The sequence below is a fragment of the Phalacrocorax aristotelis genome, chromosome 1, assembly GCF_949628215.1.
Source record: "Phalacrocorax aristotelis chromosome 1, bGulAri2.1, whole genome shotgun sequence".
Lineage (NCBI taxonomy): Eukaryota > Metazoa > Chordata > Aves > Suliformes > Phalacrocoracidae > Phalacrocorax > Phalacrocorax aristotelis.
In genome coordinates this window covers 18146399-18162318 of record NC_134276.1, presented here as the reverse complement: position 1 = coordinate 18162318, position 15920 = coordinate 18146399, and the positions used below count along the sequence as shown (strand labels likewise).

At 41.5% G+C, this 15920-nt stretch overlaps 1 protein-coding gene across 5 annotated transcripts in view; it reads left to right on the top strand.

The window, feature by feature from the left end:
* Positions 1–12720, top strand: part of ALKBH8 (alkB homolog 8, tRNA methyltransferase) — a 51173-nt gene extending 38453 nt beyond the window's left edge. For all 5 annotated transcript variants that reach the window (XM_075082265.1, XM_075082292.1, XM_075082259.1 and 2 more), the window contains 4 exons: positions 592–746; positions 1587–1852; positions 10864–11013; positions 12016–12720. In XM_075082265.1, the coding sequence (XP_074938366.1) occupies positions 592–746; positions 1587–1852; positions 10864–11013; positions 12016–12582 (1138 nt within the window). In that variant the 3' untranslated portion in view covers positions 12583–12720. The remainder of the gene's footprint in view (positions 1–591; positions 747–1586; positions 1853–10863; positions 11014–12015) is intronic.
* Positions 12721–15920: the final 3200 nt, after the last annotated feature.

Genomic DNA, 15920 nt, shown 5'->3' with positions numbered 1-15920 from the left:
TTTCTATTAAGATCAGTGCCAAATCCAGAAGTAGCTTAAGACGCTCTGCTCCCAGTTTGCTTGATTGATAGATAGATTTTGGCCAGGAAAGATGATCTACAGCAGGGTTTCTCCCTTTAGGCATTTTAGTAATGCTACTTCTTTGGATCTTCTGTTGTCAATAAATGGAAAAGTAATTCTTATGCAAAGCAGAATTCATTGGAGAGGCCTGTTTGTAATATGAAACTTCAGTCTGCTAATGTAGAGCTCAGCCAATGCTATGCTTTTATGCCCATATTTTATCTTTAACAAATCTATCTCAGATAAAGTCCTAGAAAAACAAACAATCAAACTTTATGGAAGGAAGGGGGGAATGTAATTACTTGCAATTAATTAACACTTTAATTAATGACTTTAATGTCATTAGTTTATGTGTCAGCACCTTTTTTTCCTCTGATATTGAGTAAGTTGAAAACTGAGAAGCAGCAGTACCTTAAATAGCATGTTGTAATCACACTTGTCACAGTATTTAACAAGTGCCTTCTTACAAAGATAAATTGGGGTTTTTTTCTGATGCAAATTATTCTTTTATTTTGTTTTACTTTGCTTTAGGATTACACCCCGAAAATATGATGTCATTCAAGCATCTGAGCTTGGGCAGAAAGTTGGAACAATCACTGCTGATGTTGGAGATTTAACTCTAAATCGAAGGGAAACAAGGACATCATTTACATTCAGGAAAGTGAGGAGAAGCCCTTGCAATTGCAGTAAGTGTCTTGAGGTGATCTTCAAGTCAAAATTGTTATTTATCACCAATATGTAAGCATTTTTTTTTTAATCAAACGCGTTTATCCCTTTGGGTAGTTTTGGCAGTCCTGGTAGCCAACCTGGTAGCCTCGTAGTCCTCTGGGTTAGGCATACTATAGGGCTTGAATTGGTTGCATCCATTTGGCTGCTGTAGTTTCTCTGTACAGGAAGGCATCTGGATTGCTCTAGAGCCAGGCAAGTAATCTGGAATCTTGCATTTCATTGGGACATCAGGTGCTGGAATAATGTACCAGAATAGAAGTAGCTACTATTCTTCAGGCTCCCATCAGTTTTTGTTGATTTATTTATTTGAAGGGGACTGTAATTTTGTGAAAATAAGTACATTAGGGAAGGAGAAGCAGTGAGATGTGCAGTGACAGAGCCGTGTAAGTACCTTAAGGCAGTACAAGTAATAATAGGAATGTGGCTCAACAATTACATGGAATTGAAGACCATTTGTGCCCTCAGAACAGAATTTCGGAGGCTGAATTGCAGTGATGTCATGATCTTTGATATTAGGGGCACTGTCTCAATTTTGAAAACGTAAACCTCATTAACATAGCAGGGTGAGTGATCACTGCAAGCAGTCTCTGGTACATGTGGGCAGGTTGCTTGTTTTAAGGTCATCAAACACTTCTGCAGTTTGACCTACATTTAAGTTTTTAAAAGGTAAAGGAGGGATGAAGCATTTTTTGCATTTTAATATTTCACTTTTAATTTTATTTTGCTAAATAAGTGTAACCAACAAGGAATGACTTTTAAAAAAATCTTATTCTTTGTGTATCTGTTGCTGTATCTAGTTTACCCATCTGTCTGTGACAGCCAGAAAGGACAGCAAAGACAGGTACAACCTTCATTTCCCCACAATGAGATGGAGGCCTCAGTGCTGGAGCAGGAATATGTACACAAGGTGTATGAAGAAATTGCCACACATTTCAGCAGTACCAGGCATAGCCCATGGCCCCGAATTGTGGAGTTTCTCAGGTCACTACCAAAAGGGTCAATAGTGGCTGATGTTGGTTGTGGTAATGGGAAATATCTAGGCATTAACGAGGATTTGTACATGGTAAGTAGTAGCTACTGTAATTTGTTTTCACTGGTACTAGTGTTTATTCCATCAGGCAGTTGTAGCATGTTGGAGCTTCAGTTGTGGGAAGAGTGCCAAGCACAGAAAGCTATTTCCTGATCCAAGATCAATTACCAATTGTGTTAGGTTTGTACATCCATTCGCTATGTGCGTTATTACCCTTTTCTTTTTTCAAAGCCACTTTTGCTTTGCAAGTCAAAATATATTAATAAAAAAACCCAAGTACTGGGTGCAGTGGCTTGAAAAATTGTAATGGATACTTTAGCCTTTTTTTTTGTTGCATAAGCTTAGTAAAAGGGAAAATAGTTGGGCAGATTGAATGCTTCCAACAAGTTTTTCACTTGGCTGGGGGATGCAATGTCCCTGAAATCTTCATATTCTTTTCACTTCCCTTTTGGCCTGGTGGCATGGCTCATTTGTGAATGATGTCATGTTTGGCTGTCTCACCTCTGGCTCTGTGCATAGGCCCAGTAAATATGCCAACATAAAATTCATGGGGGAGTCTCAACTTCAGCACAGGTTTCTGGTCTCTCACTCCCTTCTCTTTACTTTTAGATGGTTCTGACGACATTCTTGCTGGGGTTTTCATCACCTTCCCTATCTCACACTCTGTACTTAGGCCAGTTTTACTGCTTCCTCTTCCTACCAGGGAGACATGAAGCCCATACAAATATGAACCAAGAGTTAGGTGGTTTTGTTGTTTTTTTTGTTGGTTTTTTTCTTTTCAAATATTTCAAAGACTTGTTTGCAAGGGTGAAACTTCCTGTTATTTTTACCCAAAAGAAATCTTTGAGAGGTGTGCATTATGCTATCTGCTCTCCCCTGTTCCAGAATTGTCTGATTCTTTCATGTGTTTGTACTGTGAAACACTTTGAAATCCATCAGACTTGAAAACTTCTATGTAAGGCAAAACATTAATTATTAATAATGAAAGTCAGAATTGTTTGTCTGTTTTAGGAGTTTCTGTCCTGCTATTTATATTCAGCTATAAAACATAAGTTGTTATTTACAGCCTTGTCTGTATTTGTAATGGATTTATTACCATTACCGTTCTTATAAGCTAGAACAAAATCAACTGATTTATAAGTAGGCATGTTTATGCCTGACTGCAGTAGCCTGAAAATAATTATTAATGATCAGTATATTTCAGTCTTTCACTCCTGACTCCTGTAGGAAAAGTCAGCAAACGTAACCAGAGAGGAGAAAAGTTTGAGGGTACCGTGAAGGTCACTGGGTCCTAGAATGAATTTGGTAAATTGCCGTTCTGTAGGGTTGTGGAAGGCTTTTAAGGCAAAATCTCTGCAGGATGCCGTGTTGAGAAATTGCCAGCACCAGCCTGTTTTCTCTAGCCCACAGTTAACCAACGAAGGGAAAGAAAGATCACCTATCTCACCTATCTACTGGCAGTCAAATGAAAGCCAGTCCCTCTCCTGTTACTTCAGGCATTACCTCATTTCATATATTGCCTGCAGGAGAAACACAAAATGTGAAAAATGACAGTGAAAGGGAGGAAGCTTTTAATGAAACAGTTGAGACAGTTGAAAAACAGAATCTGCAAATTGCTTCATGCAGCTGGTTTCCCCTGACATTTTATTTTCTACTGGTGACAACTAGTTCTTCTTGGTTGGAGCTAAACTCTAGACTTTGTATTTGCTTATTTTCATCTGCAAGCTAGCACAGAGTCTCAGGAGGATGGATGTGACTCCTTCTTTCTACTGTATTTATTTTTATATGTCAGCCAAATTGTGGTTAAAGAAAAACTGGTGTATACGGCGGTGGTTTGTTTTCTTTTTTTTTTGTTTAATTAAAACTAAAGAAAAAAAAATCTTTTTTAAAATATTAAAAAAACCACCAACCTTTTACAAGGTATCTCAAAAAGACTAAGAGAACTAAATTATCGTAGGTGAGAGGAATGCTGTGGTGTTGCACTGGTTTGGAGATGAAGGAAAGGAAGGTAGGACTGCTGGATGTCATTCAGTAGTACTGATGAAGGGTTATCAGTGCGTGTCACTTAGATCACCCAGCACGGATGTGAGTAGTTGCTGCTAGCGAGGACAGTGAGATGATCCAAGGGGACCTGATGGTTTGAGAGCATGTTAAACTTCAGCAATATGTTTTCTGCTGAGGAGACAAAATACTTTGGGCACATTTGGTGCCATTTATTGGATGGACCTTCCTGTCACAAAATGCCAGAAAGTCAAGCATTGAGGAGCAGTCATAGTGAGCAATTGGGTTAAATTCTTCTAAGAGACATAAGGTCACTTAGTTTGTAGTTAATACAAACCCTTCTTGGACCTGAAGGAAAGTGCCAGCAGACAGGACTTAGCAAGACATTTTTCTTATGGTCAGCTTTTTAGAGGGCTAACTGTCCTGATGACTTTTTGTACATCTTCCTCTAAAGCAACTGGTAATGGCTATTATTTGAAGCAAGGTACTACTTTAAATACTCGCTATTTTTGTGACTGTGGGAGTGACTGAGGTCAGTTCTTTATTTTGTGGATTCTGATTTGTGGGAAATCAGTACTTGTGTATCCCTTAATGGGAAGTCAGTACTCGTATATTCCTTAATGGGGTTTTTACCTCTATTCCCTTGCAGTACTGTTCTACAGGAAGTACTGTAGAGCAAGTGTAAGGGATGTATCAGTATTATTACCGGTAGCCCATCTCCTTGGTATGGTGACTGTGTTGGATGAATCAGCCTGTTCAACCATTCCTTTTATCTGAGGGAGAAAGGAGCAGTCCACTTTTTGTTGTCCTTCTGGGTTCTTATTTGGACTCAACAGAAAGATCTGATTATACAAGGCTGTTTCTCATATTGGGTTGCTTCCATTTACCTCAGGTTGGGCATGGATCCAAGGGCGAAGGGTTAAAGAATATGCTTTGTGTGTCAGGTATATGATTGGGATAAGGAGAGTGCCCTCTAGATGCAGGGCATAAGTTTCCTTTCCTCCCTCATTTACTCCTTTTGACTTGGGGGCATAAAATCCAGGCAGAAACTTAATAAATTGCTGCAGCCTTTCCTTCACAGCAGTTGCTGTGTCTCTCAGTAAGTTTTTATGGACAGTGCACTGGAGCTCTTAGCCTAGTACTGTTGGGAAAGAAGCAGTAAAGCAATGCTGTGAAATTAGGAGTTATTTAAGGGTTGAGCAGAGTACTGTCAGTACAGCCATGTAGCTTGGTGTGTTTTGACTCAGAAATACTGAAAACCTGAGGAAAACACTTTCTGAAGTGAAGTGATGTGCGGTAAAGGTTACTGTACATTTTTAGATGTGCTTTAAGTAGCAGCACTAATGAGAGATCAAAGCTAAGGTAGCTCTGTTGATGGTTTTAATCTTCAGGCACTGTCTGAAAATGTCTCCACTATAGCCTGCGCTATTTTATTTACTTCAGTTTCTTTGGATGATTACATACAGCCTTATCTACTTCAGTATGGTTGTGTGACAATGAAATGCACGAGTCCAGCTACACTCAATGAAAATGACAGTGCTGTAATGGCTGCATTATTCTGACACAGTGAGAGAGCAGCAATTTCATGACAAACAAATTCAGAATAAGAATGTTTGAGCGAGAGATGGAATCCAAATATGATGTAGTTAAGACAAAGACTGGAGAAAGATTGAATTTAATAAAATTTCAGATTACATTTTCTGTCTTGCCCAGCTTTTTTATTGTTCGAATGAATGCAAAAGAGAGAAGTGGTTTTAGGTGTGCGGTGGTTTTTTGCCTTTTTTTTTTTCTGCTTGGGTTTTTCTTTATTTTCTTCCACAATCGCCTCCCCACCCAGCCTTTTTTGGGGGACTTATTTTAACAATTTATATTTAAGTGCTTTCAAGCTTAATATTCATACCTGTAAGCAGGGCTTTTATTTTTACAGAGTGCTATGTTTCAGCCTTACCCATTCCCCCATCACCACAAGGGTTTCATTCCAGAGCCAGTGGATACTATTGCAATGTATCTTATCAATTTGTATTAGCTTTAGCTCTGTCTCCCAGATCCCCACAGGAATGTTCAGCATCCTCGCAGAGCTAGGGTGTGAGTGAAACACACTGAAGCCTTTCAATTTTGTGGTTTACAGTTTTAATTGAACTTAAACTGGTGGGAAGTCCAGTAACCAACAACTGAAAAATGCCACTGGGTAGATATTTTTCCTTTATATGGAAAGAAATTACTCTCCTTGCCAGAATACTGATAGTAGGAAGAAAAATTATGGCAATGTAGGAGCCCAAATGCTTTTGCTCTTACGGAGACATTCCTATTTCTGTAGTGCTTGTCATTCAAAGGTAATTGGTAATGTTGCTTGTATTTTGCGTGACTTTCTGAGACAGACAGCATTTTGCTTCGAGATGTGCATCTCTGTGTTCTGCATTACAGTCCCAAACTAGGATCCGCTGGAACTGTGTAAAATTTTGATTTTTGCCAGGGTGTGGGGAAGAGAGAGGGTGAAGATTTACTGTGGTATCATTGTATAATGGTAGGTGGGTTTTAGTTACAGTGGGTCCATGTTGGTTAAGAACAGATTCCTGTCTGAAGGACTTAGTGTAGTGGGTAAAAGCAGGAAGGACAAAACTAACTTGTAGAAGTGTATTTGGAGCCAGTTCACTGTATTTTAGTGATGGGAGGGTGAGGCAGAGAAACCTTTCCTGCCCTTTTCACTCAATAAGTAGGAATGATTAAAATGATGGGAGATAGGGGGTGAGAAGAGCTGAGAGGGAATTGGGCAACAGCAACACAAAACCAGAGTGAATGCCGATTCTGATGCTTTGTCATTGAGAAATGAACTTCACATTTTAGACGTAGCACTTTGTTTCCACAGACACCCTGACTGTACGCAATGGAAAACCAAAACACTACGTGAAAGGAATGCTAAAGGCCTGATTCAGACCAACCGGAGCAGGGAGACTTGTCTTGCTGTGGCTGTGCTGGTGTCTCTCTTCCTATATATGTATTTGCTGGAATGTAATTTTGTTCCTTGAGGCTCTCATGCTATCAGTTATAGCTGAGGTGTTTCTCCAGGGAGTCACATAATTCCATTTGGTGGCTGGATTTCAGAATTAAATGTTGTTTTCTTCATCAGTTTCTAATGTGCCAAATCAATCAGGTTTCCACATACTTAAATGAACTAATTCTACCAAGCAGTGTTAGTTATAATGAGATAACATAGAAAGAAAATATATAATGATGAGCAACATTGACCTGTCTTTACCTATCTTTAGTTAAGTTTGCAAGAGGATTTATCTCTTGCAGATTTGCAGCACCATTACAAAGCAAGCTATTTATTCAGTGTCTTTTGCCTGCTAATGATCTATTCTAAACCACTGCATTAAATGGATTTTATAAAACTTAGTTTAGCTGCTCCTGGCTGAAACGGTGGAGGTGCCTGGGAATGCAAAGGAGTGGGATGGGATATCTGCCTGTGTTATCCCGTTCCCAGGAAGCTGCTCCAGAGCTGCTGCAAACTCAGACAAATCACAGCTGTTAAATTTGTTTCTCCCTTCCCTTATCCTCTTTTATCTTAGTCTTTTTTGATACTTCAGTTAGTCTAAAAGTTTACATTACCCATTGCACCCTAAAGAGAGGGTGGTGTATGCAAGAATGACAATGTGCTTTTGCCCCTTTCATAAGTTTTGTGTTTGGGGTTCTAGTTGTGGAGTTAGAGGCACCCATACTAACACAGATTTCCTGGCTTAAAACAAGAGTTGGATGCAGTTAGTGTTTATTCAGATACAATGAAAATCAGTGCCTGAAGTCCTGTTAAAAATTAAGTGAACTCTGAGGCCCAGTACATAGGTATCAGTGGCTACTCTGGCGTTCCTGTGAGCCGTTGTCCACATCACAAAAAGCAGTGAAGAGAGGGGTGGAGGTACCTGCTGAAAAGGCAGGGATGTGGAATGGATGTGGAAATGAATGGCTGCCTGGAATAAAGCCTGAGAAACCTGAGAAGCCGACCTCCTTTGGGGAAATACTAAAAGGTGTGGAGCAACTTTCTAAGAGGTGGATTCAGCTGAATAGTCAGCCATGCTATTTGAGATGTATATGAGAAATCGGGAGGTTTGAGCAAGGAATTTGCTTTGGAAAACTGGGAAAATACCTATAAGAAGTGATTGAGAAGAATCCCAGATAGTAAGAAATTAGGAAATCTTAAAAATGTATACAACGTGTCTCACCCAGACATGTGCTAGATTCTCTTGGTTTTGGATGCTGAATTAATAGCAATTTGTCTACCTTTCTCCACTCTTCTAGAAGAGCTGTCAGCAAGGACAGTATCATGTGCTAAGCATCAGAATTAGAGATATAAACTGGCAAAAATTAAAGCATTCCAGGTATTTTGAAAACATTGAAAAAATGAAAACATTTTTTAAATGTTTTGATTACATCTTTAATAGAGAGAGAAAAATAAACCTGTTCTAAATTAAAGCATTCCTTTGAACCGTTTCCTATAAATGAAGCTTCATTGCATCAAAGCTTCCTCATGCTTCAGAATGTAAAAATAAGTTAGTAAAAGAACTGGGAAAAGTTGAGTTTGGGGTCTCTGCCCCTTGCGGTAAATGTTTTCTTTGCTCATAAAAATCACAGATAGGCTCATTTTCTCCTGTAAGCTGGCATTGCACCACGGAAGCTAGCTGCCTTTTGCTAGCTTATTGTTTTCTAAGAGACTGAAACAAATGTATTTTGTTTTTTAATGAACGCATATTTCCTGTAAAGTAGCAAATGTAGGAATGTGGTGATTGTAATTCTTCTAAAATATCTTGTAGAGATAATTCTAGTAAGGATGCTAAATTTGCTTAGCTCCAGCACCAGGCATATCTGTAGCGACTCCCTGCGTTCAGCATTTACGCATATATATGTAGCACTTATTACAATGTTTACATTTAAGACAACTGAAAGTTGTAGCCTAACATACCTGTTTTAGAGCAGCTGTGCATTCAAAGCGATCCAGTTCAAGGTCTCAGTTTTCATTGCAAAACAGAATCTTTTTGCTTTGGATGGAGATTCACTTTAAAAAGTATGGCAATACAAGTAAGCGTGACTTCATAATTATTTGACATAATTTAGATGCAAATGAGGACTTCACATTCTGGCAGTCATGCCTTTGTTCTCATTCTCAGTTCAGTGGATTTCATCAACATATAATGTGTCCTTTTCAAGGTCATTTTGGGAGGGGAGGATTGAGTTCCATTATCCAGCCCGTTTTTACTATAGCCATGCAAGGCCAAAACAATTCTTTCTGGGAAAGCTTGTTGTCAGTGGAAGCTGCAAGTGTTCTTCCCCCTTCCTTCTGCCAGCAGTGAATTTCATTCTTTGAGTTTTATTAAATACCACATGCTAATGTCTTAATTGCAAAAATAGTTGAAGGCCCCAGTAATGAGGCGTGGAATCTCTAACATGCAGGTTGTCAGCTAAATCCATTCCACAATGAGAGTAATTTAAAGACACTTCAGTCGGCTTCCATTGTGAAATGATGGGGATTTATGTTTACTCTCGAGAAAACAAGAGTTTCCTTTTTTTATTCATAAATAACAGTGTTCACTCAGTGCTTCAGTAAATGTGGAGATGAGGCCAAGGAATAAATGGGAAGAAAGTAACGCTAGGCCTGATCTCTTCAGGTCTGTTTAGAGCTAATTGGCAGGACAATATGTACATATTCATAGCACTAGTTTTGTGGAGGATTATCTTGGGTTGTCAGGTTGGCATTTTCACAACTGTTTCATTTACTTTGAACCAGAAGTCAGGGATCTGACTAAGCAAGCAGCTCACCTGGAAGCTTTCAGGACGTATGACTGGAACAGAATCCTAGTTTTCTGCAAAACTGTGATGGTAGACTGAAAGCTGAAATGATTTGAACGGGTAAAATGAAAAGTTATGATGGCAAATAAATGTATTTTCTTTGATTTTCCTTTATTGCAAAAGAGATTTTTAATTTTAGCAGTACTGTTGTCTCTGCTGGGTTGATTAACTAGAGCAAGTTGTTTGCTATTCTTGCATCAAGGATGGTTAAGTATTCTTTCTGTGTCAAATGCAGTAAACACTGTCAGCAGTAATTATCTGGGATTCTGAATCTGTTCTCTGCTACCTACTTGTTGCTGATCACTGAAAACAAAATAAATTCAATATTCTCATGCAGGCTGAGTATGAGATATGACTTGATAGCAGGGCTTTGCTTTGAGTGTTCAATGTGTGGGGCAGACATGAAACGAGGGTGATGCATGCCTCACTCTGTTCTTTTAGAAGGGTCTTGATCAGTTTGGATTTATTGTTTTTATGCAAGCATGTAAAAAACCTCTTTTAGATGCTTTTTCTTACCTTCATTGACCTGGACACTGGGCAAAGTTCCAGGTGGGGGAAGAAACTTTTTATGAGGTGTTCTAAAATGGTTCCTAGGGGTCACGTCATTTGGACTGTCCAGAACCTTGGAAAATGATGTTGCGCTTAAATTTTTGTGGCTTGTGATACTGAGGTTGAAGAGGACTGTACCTGAGCACTTGCTGAAATGACGAAACCTGGGTGATTACTGAAGCTGTGCAAAATACTTCAGTGATGCCACCAAGGGCACCAGTTTGTTGTTTACACTTGTACATTCAGCTTTCATGAGTTCAGTATTTGGCTGCTTGAAAATTCAGGCAACAAATGGCAAAAGGAAAAGAAAATACTGAGGTTAGGTCATCTCTCATTTTACTGGTTTAAAGATACCTTAATAGCCAGTCTGAGGAACAGTTAGGTTGAAACCTGTTCTGCCTTAAGCTGGTTCAAAATCAGGGTGCTATAATGAACTGTCTGATATCCAGTCTGCCATCTTGTTTTAAGTAAGCACCTTTTTTTTGTGGTTTTGTTTGGTTTTTTGTTTTTCATTTTTTTGTCTATACCTGGGAACCATATATTCCTCTTACTTAAGGCTATTTGCTCACATTCGCTCTCATTTTTATTTTAAAATAAAATGTGTTACCTCAGTAGGAGACTGTGATGGCTCTACTACTGTACACTTTCTGTTATAGGTTGGCTGTGATCGCAGCAAAAACCTGGTGGGTATTTGTGGAGAAAAAAATTTCCAGGCTTTTGTCTGTGATGCTCTGTCGGTGCCAATCCGCAGTGGTTCTTGTGACGCCTGCATCTCTATTGCTGTAATCCACCATTTCTCAACAGCGGTAAGTCACCCCTCTCTGTGCTACACTGTACTGTTGTATTGCTGTGCAGAGCTACTAATATGAGAAAAAACTGCTAGTTTGGGCTCATGGAAGCGAAAGGGGAGAATAAAACCCGGGGGCGGGGGGGAACAGAAGGTTTGCACTTAGTGTAAACAGTTGTCAGAGCAGAGTTAAGCTGTTGTGCTGCTGCTGTTTCTTAAACTTTCTCTTCATATTCTGCCTCTGCTTGTCAGATGCCGTAGCTTCTCCTGGCACTTTGATCTAGGTGTTCGTGTTTCATTTCTGTCTGCTTACAATTAATGACACTGAAGAAGGGGGCTCTGCTTTGGGAGTCAAGAGAGATTGACTCAGATATTCAGCAGATCTCAGGGTTTTTTTTCTTTATGCCTTCATTGTCCATCTGCAAAGAACAACAGGGAGGTACTTGCTAGTCTGCTGTATCTCTGGGCTGTGTAAGGTTCTCCTGGCAGGAACTCTGCGATTCTATCAAGCTCCTAGACAAAGGAGCCATAATCTGAGGTGGGGCCTAAGGGAATGTTTCCAAATGCAATATAAAAAGTAGGAAGAAGTCTGTTTTGGAGGAGGCTGACAGATCTTTGTTTGGGTGGTCAGAGGACCTGTGTTTAAGCTATAAATCTGATTGCTTCAGCTGAAAACTTAGGGTATGTATCATCAGGTATGGTAGATCTGAATCTGGGATTTTAGATATTGAAAAACCTTCTTGAAGAGGTGTGTGTGATTTCCAGCTGGGCTGATATGTCCAAGAAATCCTGGTCAGCACAGCACTGTTTTCAAATGGACAGAGAATTGTGTTCAGGAAAATGTCTTGGCTTGCACATAGTGATGGGCTATATTAGGAATGAAAATGAATAGTGGGAAAAATTCCTCTGATTTTTATAGTATCTTTTTGGGGGGAGGGGACAGTAAGGAGGAATTGCTGCCATTCCATTCTCCTGTCTTTCTGTTTATGTACTAGCTTTGCACCTTGTTTTTCCTTTATAGGAGAGGAGACTGGCTACTATCCGTGAACTAGCTCGGCTTCTAAGACCTGGTGGAATGGCACTCATTTATGTCTGGGCAATGGAACAAGAATACAAAAACCAGAAGTCTAAATACCTTAAGGAAAAGAATGGTAGTAAAGACGAGGAGGAAATCAATACTGGCTCGGCCCAGAGACCGCTTAGTGATCAAATGCCTGATAGCAACAAACAAAACTCAGCATGTTCTGACCGACTCCTTAATGACTTGAAGGATGAAGGCTGTGATGCAAAACCAGTCGCACACTCCAGACTGCCTGTTCACACTAACCGAACCTCCTTTCACTCTCAGGATTTGCTGGTTCCCTGGCACCTGAAAGGTGGCGCTAAAAAGAAAGGGGAAAGTGTTGATACAGTGGTGTTTCCAGCTGGCTCTAAGGAATCACAAGAACTCAGCCCTGTTTTCCACCGTTACTATCATGTGTTCTGTGAAGGGGAGCTGGAAGCAGCATGCAGATCCCTGGACTGTGTGAGGGTTCAAAAGAGTTATTATGATCAGGGAAACTGGTGTGTGGTTCTAGAAAAGTTGTAGGCTGTGGTGTTTCCTCCACTACCTGTGGTGTTTTGTTTGGTTGTTTTTTTTGCAGCGTGAAAGCTATTTTTAATGCAGGTTGCGGCTATTACCTCTTTTAAAATAGCAGAATAAAGCTCGTTTATTTAGTTAATAACAGTAACTATCACTGTGTGCATATATTAACAAAATAATGGCCAAACTCAGATACTACCTCTGCAGAGCATTTATTTTACTTTTGTGAGTTACAGCAAAGAAGATTCAGTGGGAAAACGCTGGCCATGGAAATCAGTAAGGCCAGTGTTGAGCTTTTAATGACAAAGGTCCTGGATCCTTCTTCTCTTACACCAGTTTATGATGGTGTAGCTGTAGTGGCCTCCCTTCAACCCACAGCTAATTGGAATGGAGCTCTGGGCAGGAAGGGTAAAGCTGTTTGCTGTATAAAACTGTGGGTAAGGGAGGAGGGAATGAATGGCACATGGAGCAGTTTATCTGAAAAGTCAAAACTGCCTAAAGTTGTTTCTTTGGTTGTTTTTTTTTTTTTGTGTGTGTGTGTCTGTCAGGGTAACAGATCTCTTTCAGCTTGGAATTTACTCTCTTTTCTTGGTCATGGTACTAATGATTTCTTCAAGGGGAACTGGAAAGCCAGTGGGACCACAGCCCTTTTTCTCTTCCTTAACCCTCACGCACCCACAATTCATGCTGTCACTCCCCAGATTGGTCTAGTGTTGCTTGAAGCTCCTCTGAGATGTGAGGTTGCCCAGCTGCAATACCCTGACCAGCTCTGCTGATCACCTGCCTTCCTGTGAGCGCAGGGTTGTGTGCCTGCAGCACTGAGGCCCATGGTGTGGTGCCAGCTCAGTTGCCCCTGGGAAAAAAAAGAAGAAACCAGGAAAAAGATTAACGTGAGGGCAACATTGATGCAAATTTTCTGCAGGGTGGTTTCAATCCCTAAATATTGGCGGTGGAACAATTTTTATTTACTGTACTTCAGAAGAACAAAGAAGTGGAGTAGAGGGGAACTGATGCTGGGCTAGCTGACTCACAGCAGCCATTGCTGCTGCTGCCTGCAATGACTAGCACAATTTATTTAATAGCTCTGTGCCATCAAAAGAGCATGCCACCTGCAGTGCATTTCTAGAATTAAAATATAATGGACTGGCTTTTGCACAGTGGGTGGCTGCTGCTGCCTCTGAAAACCAGTACTGCTAGGCTGTGCCTTCACTGCCCTTTTCATTGATTCATCACCTGTAGTTGTAGCAAGATCTATGGTATAGGCAGGTCGCTGCTGCCGTAACTAATGGCATCTGAACTGAGGTGCCCATCCTGAATCATGGGGACTCAGAGGACAGCTGTGTGTCCTTGGCTACTCCTGCCAGCCTCAGACTTGCAGATTAAAGGGGTTGCTGTGCTTGCAGCCTGTTTCTAGTCACCATTCACCATTTTTCCTAGGGTCTGCCATCCCCTCCCCATGCCCCCTCCCCGGCATATAATGGAGAAAATCTGAGGGGAACAACAGTGGTAAGAGAGGAGCTTGCTGCCGCCACAATTCATCTGGCCTATGCCTTGCTCGCTATCTGCTTCCAAAGAGCCTTTGGGGAAGGAGATCTCATTCCTCAGCTACTTGTTGTCCGTGTAGCAGCAGCCCTGTCCTAGCTGATGTCTTTGGGACACAGGGAGGCAGAGGGGCATGTCCATGGCAGATGAGCCTTCTTGGGCACGTTCAGGAGTTGGTTTGCACACGTTCAGTAAATACCACATACCTGGGAAGTGTTGGACTTCCCATACATGTGCACTCTGGCTCTTTGGGTATGCCGCACAGGTAGTGAGTGTATGCAGGAGGAGCCTTCCTTTCTCCTTGATAACATCAGCGGTCAGGCTGTTGGGCGTTGCCAATCAAGACCTCATGATATGAGCAGGCCCTGGTATCGTCAGGGGAGACAGGGTGCTGGAAAGTGAAGAACTAACACTCACTATCGATCGTGCAGTTTCTATCACAGGAGCAACTCACTGACACAGCGCTCTGGGTGTGCAGGTATGCAGGAGAAGGCAGTTGTCACTCCAAGCCTTGATTCACACAAGTCCAAGATGGGAAGCAGAAACTGAGTCCAAAGAGTAAAGTTAACTTCACTATTAGGGAGAGATGGAAATGTGATCCATTCCCCAGCTGCACTGCAGGACCAGGCTACCAGCTTAATCTTAAAACATTTATAGAATAGCAAACTGTTCTTTTCCCATCTCCAGTCAACTGCCTCCTCCCTGCCCTTGCTTGGAGCAGGGCTTCCCCACGCTGCCAGAGCAAGAGGGGCTAACCGTGGCTCTTGCGGTGAGCGTGGAGGTTCCCATTCACTAAAGTGTAGCCCATGGGCAGTGATCGCATGTGTTTGATATGCAGTAGGGCTGCTACCTGTTCTCTGGCTCTGCTGTTTGCTCCTCCTTTGCCCCTTTGTCTCTTACCAATCATTGGTTTTGCTGTTTCCTGTTTTCCTCCTCCTCCTTTGACCTAGAGGGGAACTTGCTTGTCCTTGCTTCTGCTGCCAGCGGACATGCTATGGGCAGAGGGTGGCCCTTGGAAGACATGCAGGAGAGTGCTATTCATGATGGTTACCATGAGTAAATGGCAACACTGAGTAATATATACTCAAGCTAAGAAAACTTAAGGAAATATGGCATATCAGCTGTGAGACCCAAGTTGTTATTTTACTTGGCGTTACATACTGCCGAGAAACCTGCCTACTAGTTATTACAAGTGCATTGTGTTCTGCAGGGGTGCCCCAGTGTGCTCTCTTCCCCCTGGGATGCTTCCCAGGAAGTTGCATTTCCCACTGGGGCCTGGTGTTCAGAAGGACCCTGCATGACACAGTTTTGCATCGAGGCCCCTGAGCTAGCTTCAGTACCGGGACGCTATGTTTGGGTGCAGCAGTGCACCCAGTTCCCAGTGGACTGTGGCACTGGAGCTAGCCCAATGGCTCCCTGTGTCAGTGTGTCACTGGTGACAGAGGGTAGGGACAGCCTGTGTTGGGTGTCTGTGCAGTGATTAACTCACTAGATTGGGCTGCCTATTATTTCTGATTACCATGGATCACATTCGTGTAGGAGGACAGCATTTCTTAAGCTCTTTATCTGCATGGCTCTGCGTTTGTTGGTGCCCGGATTCCTGCTGAGTAGCTGCTGTTCCATTTGCCTGTAGGTGCATTTTCCGTAAGGATATACAATGTGCTGGCAAGAAGCATGGACACTGCTTGAAACAGTCCAAAGTGCTGCTGTCACATCTTGTATGACAAATTAGGAATCGGGTATGTGGTAGTGCTCAATTACTGAACATACTCTTGTTCTGACTGGGGAGAGCACAGAGGTGC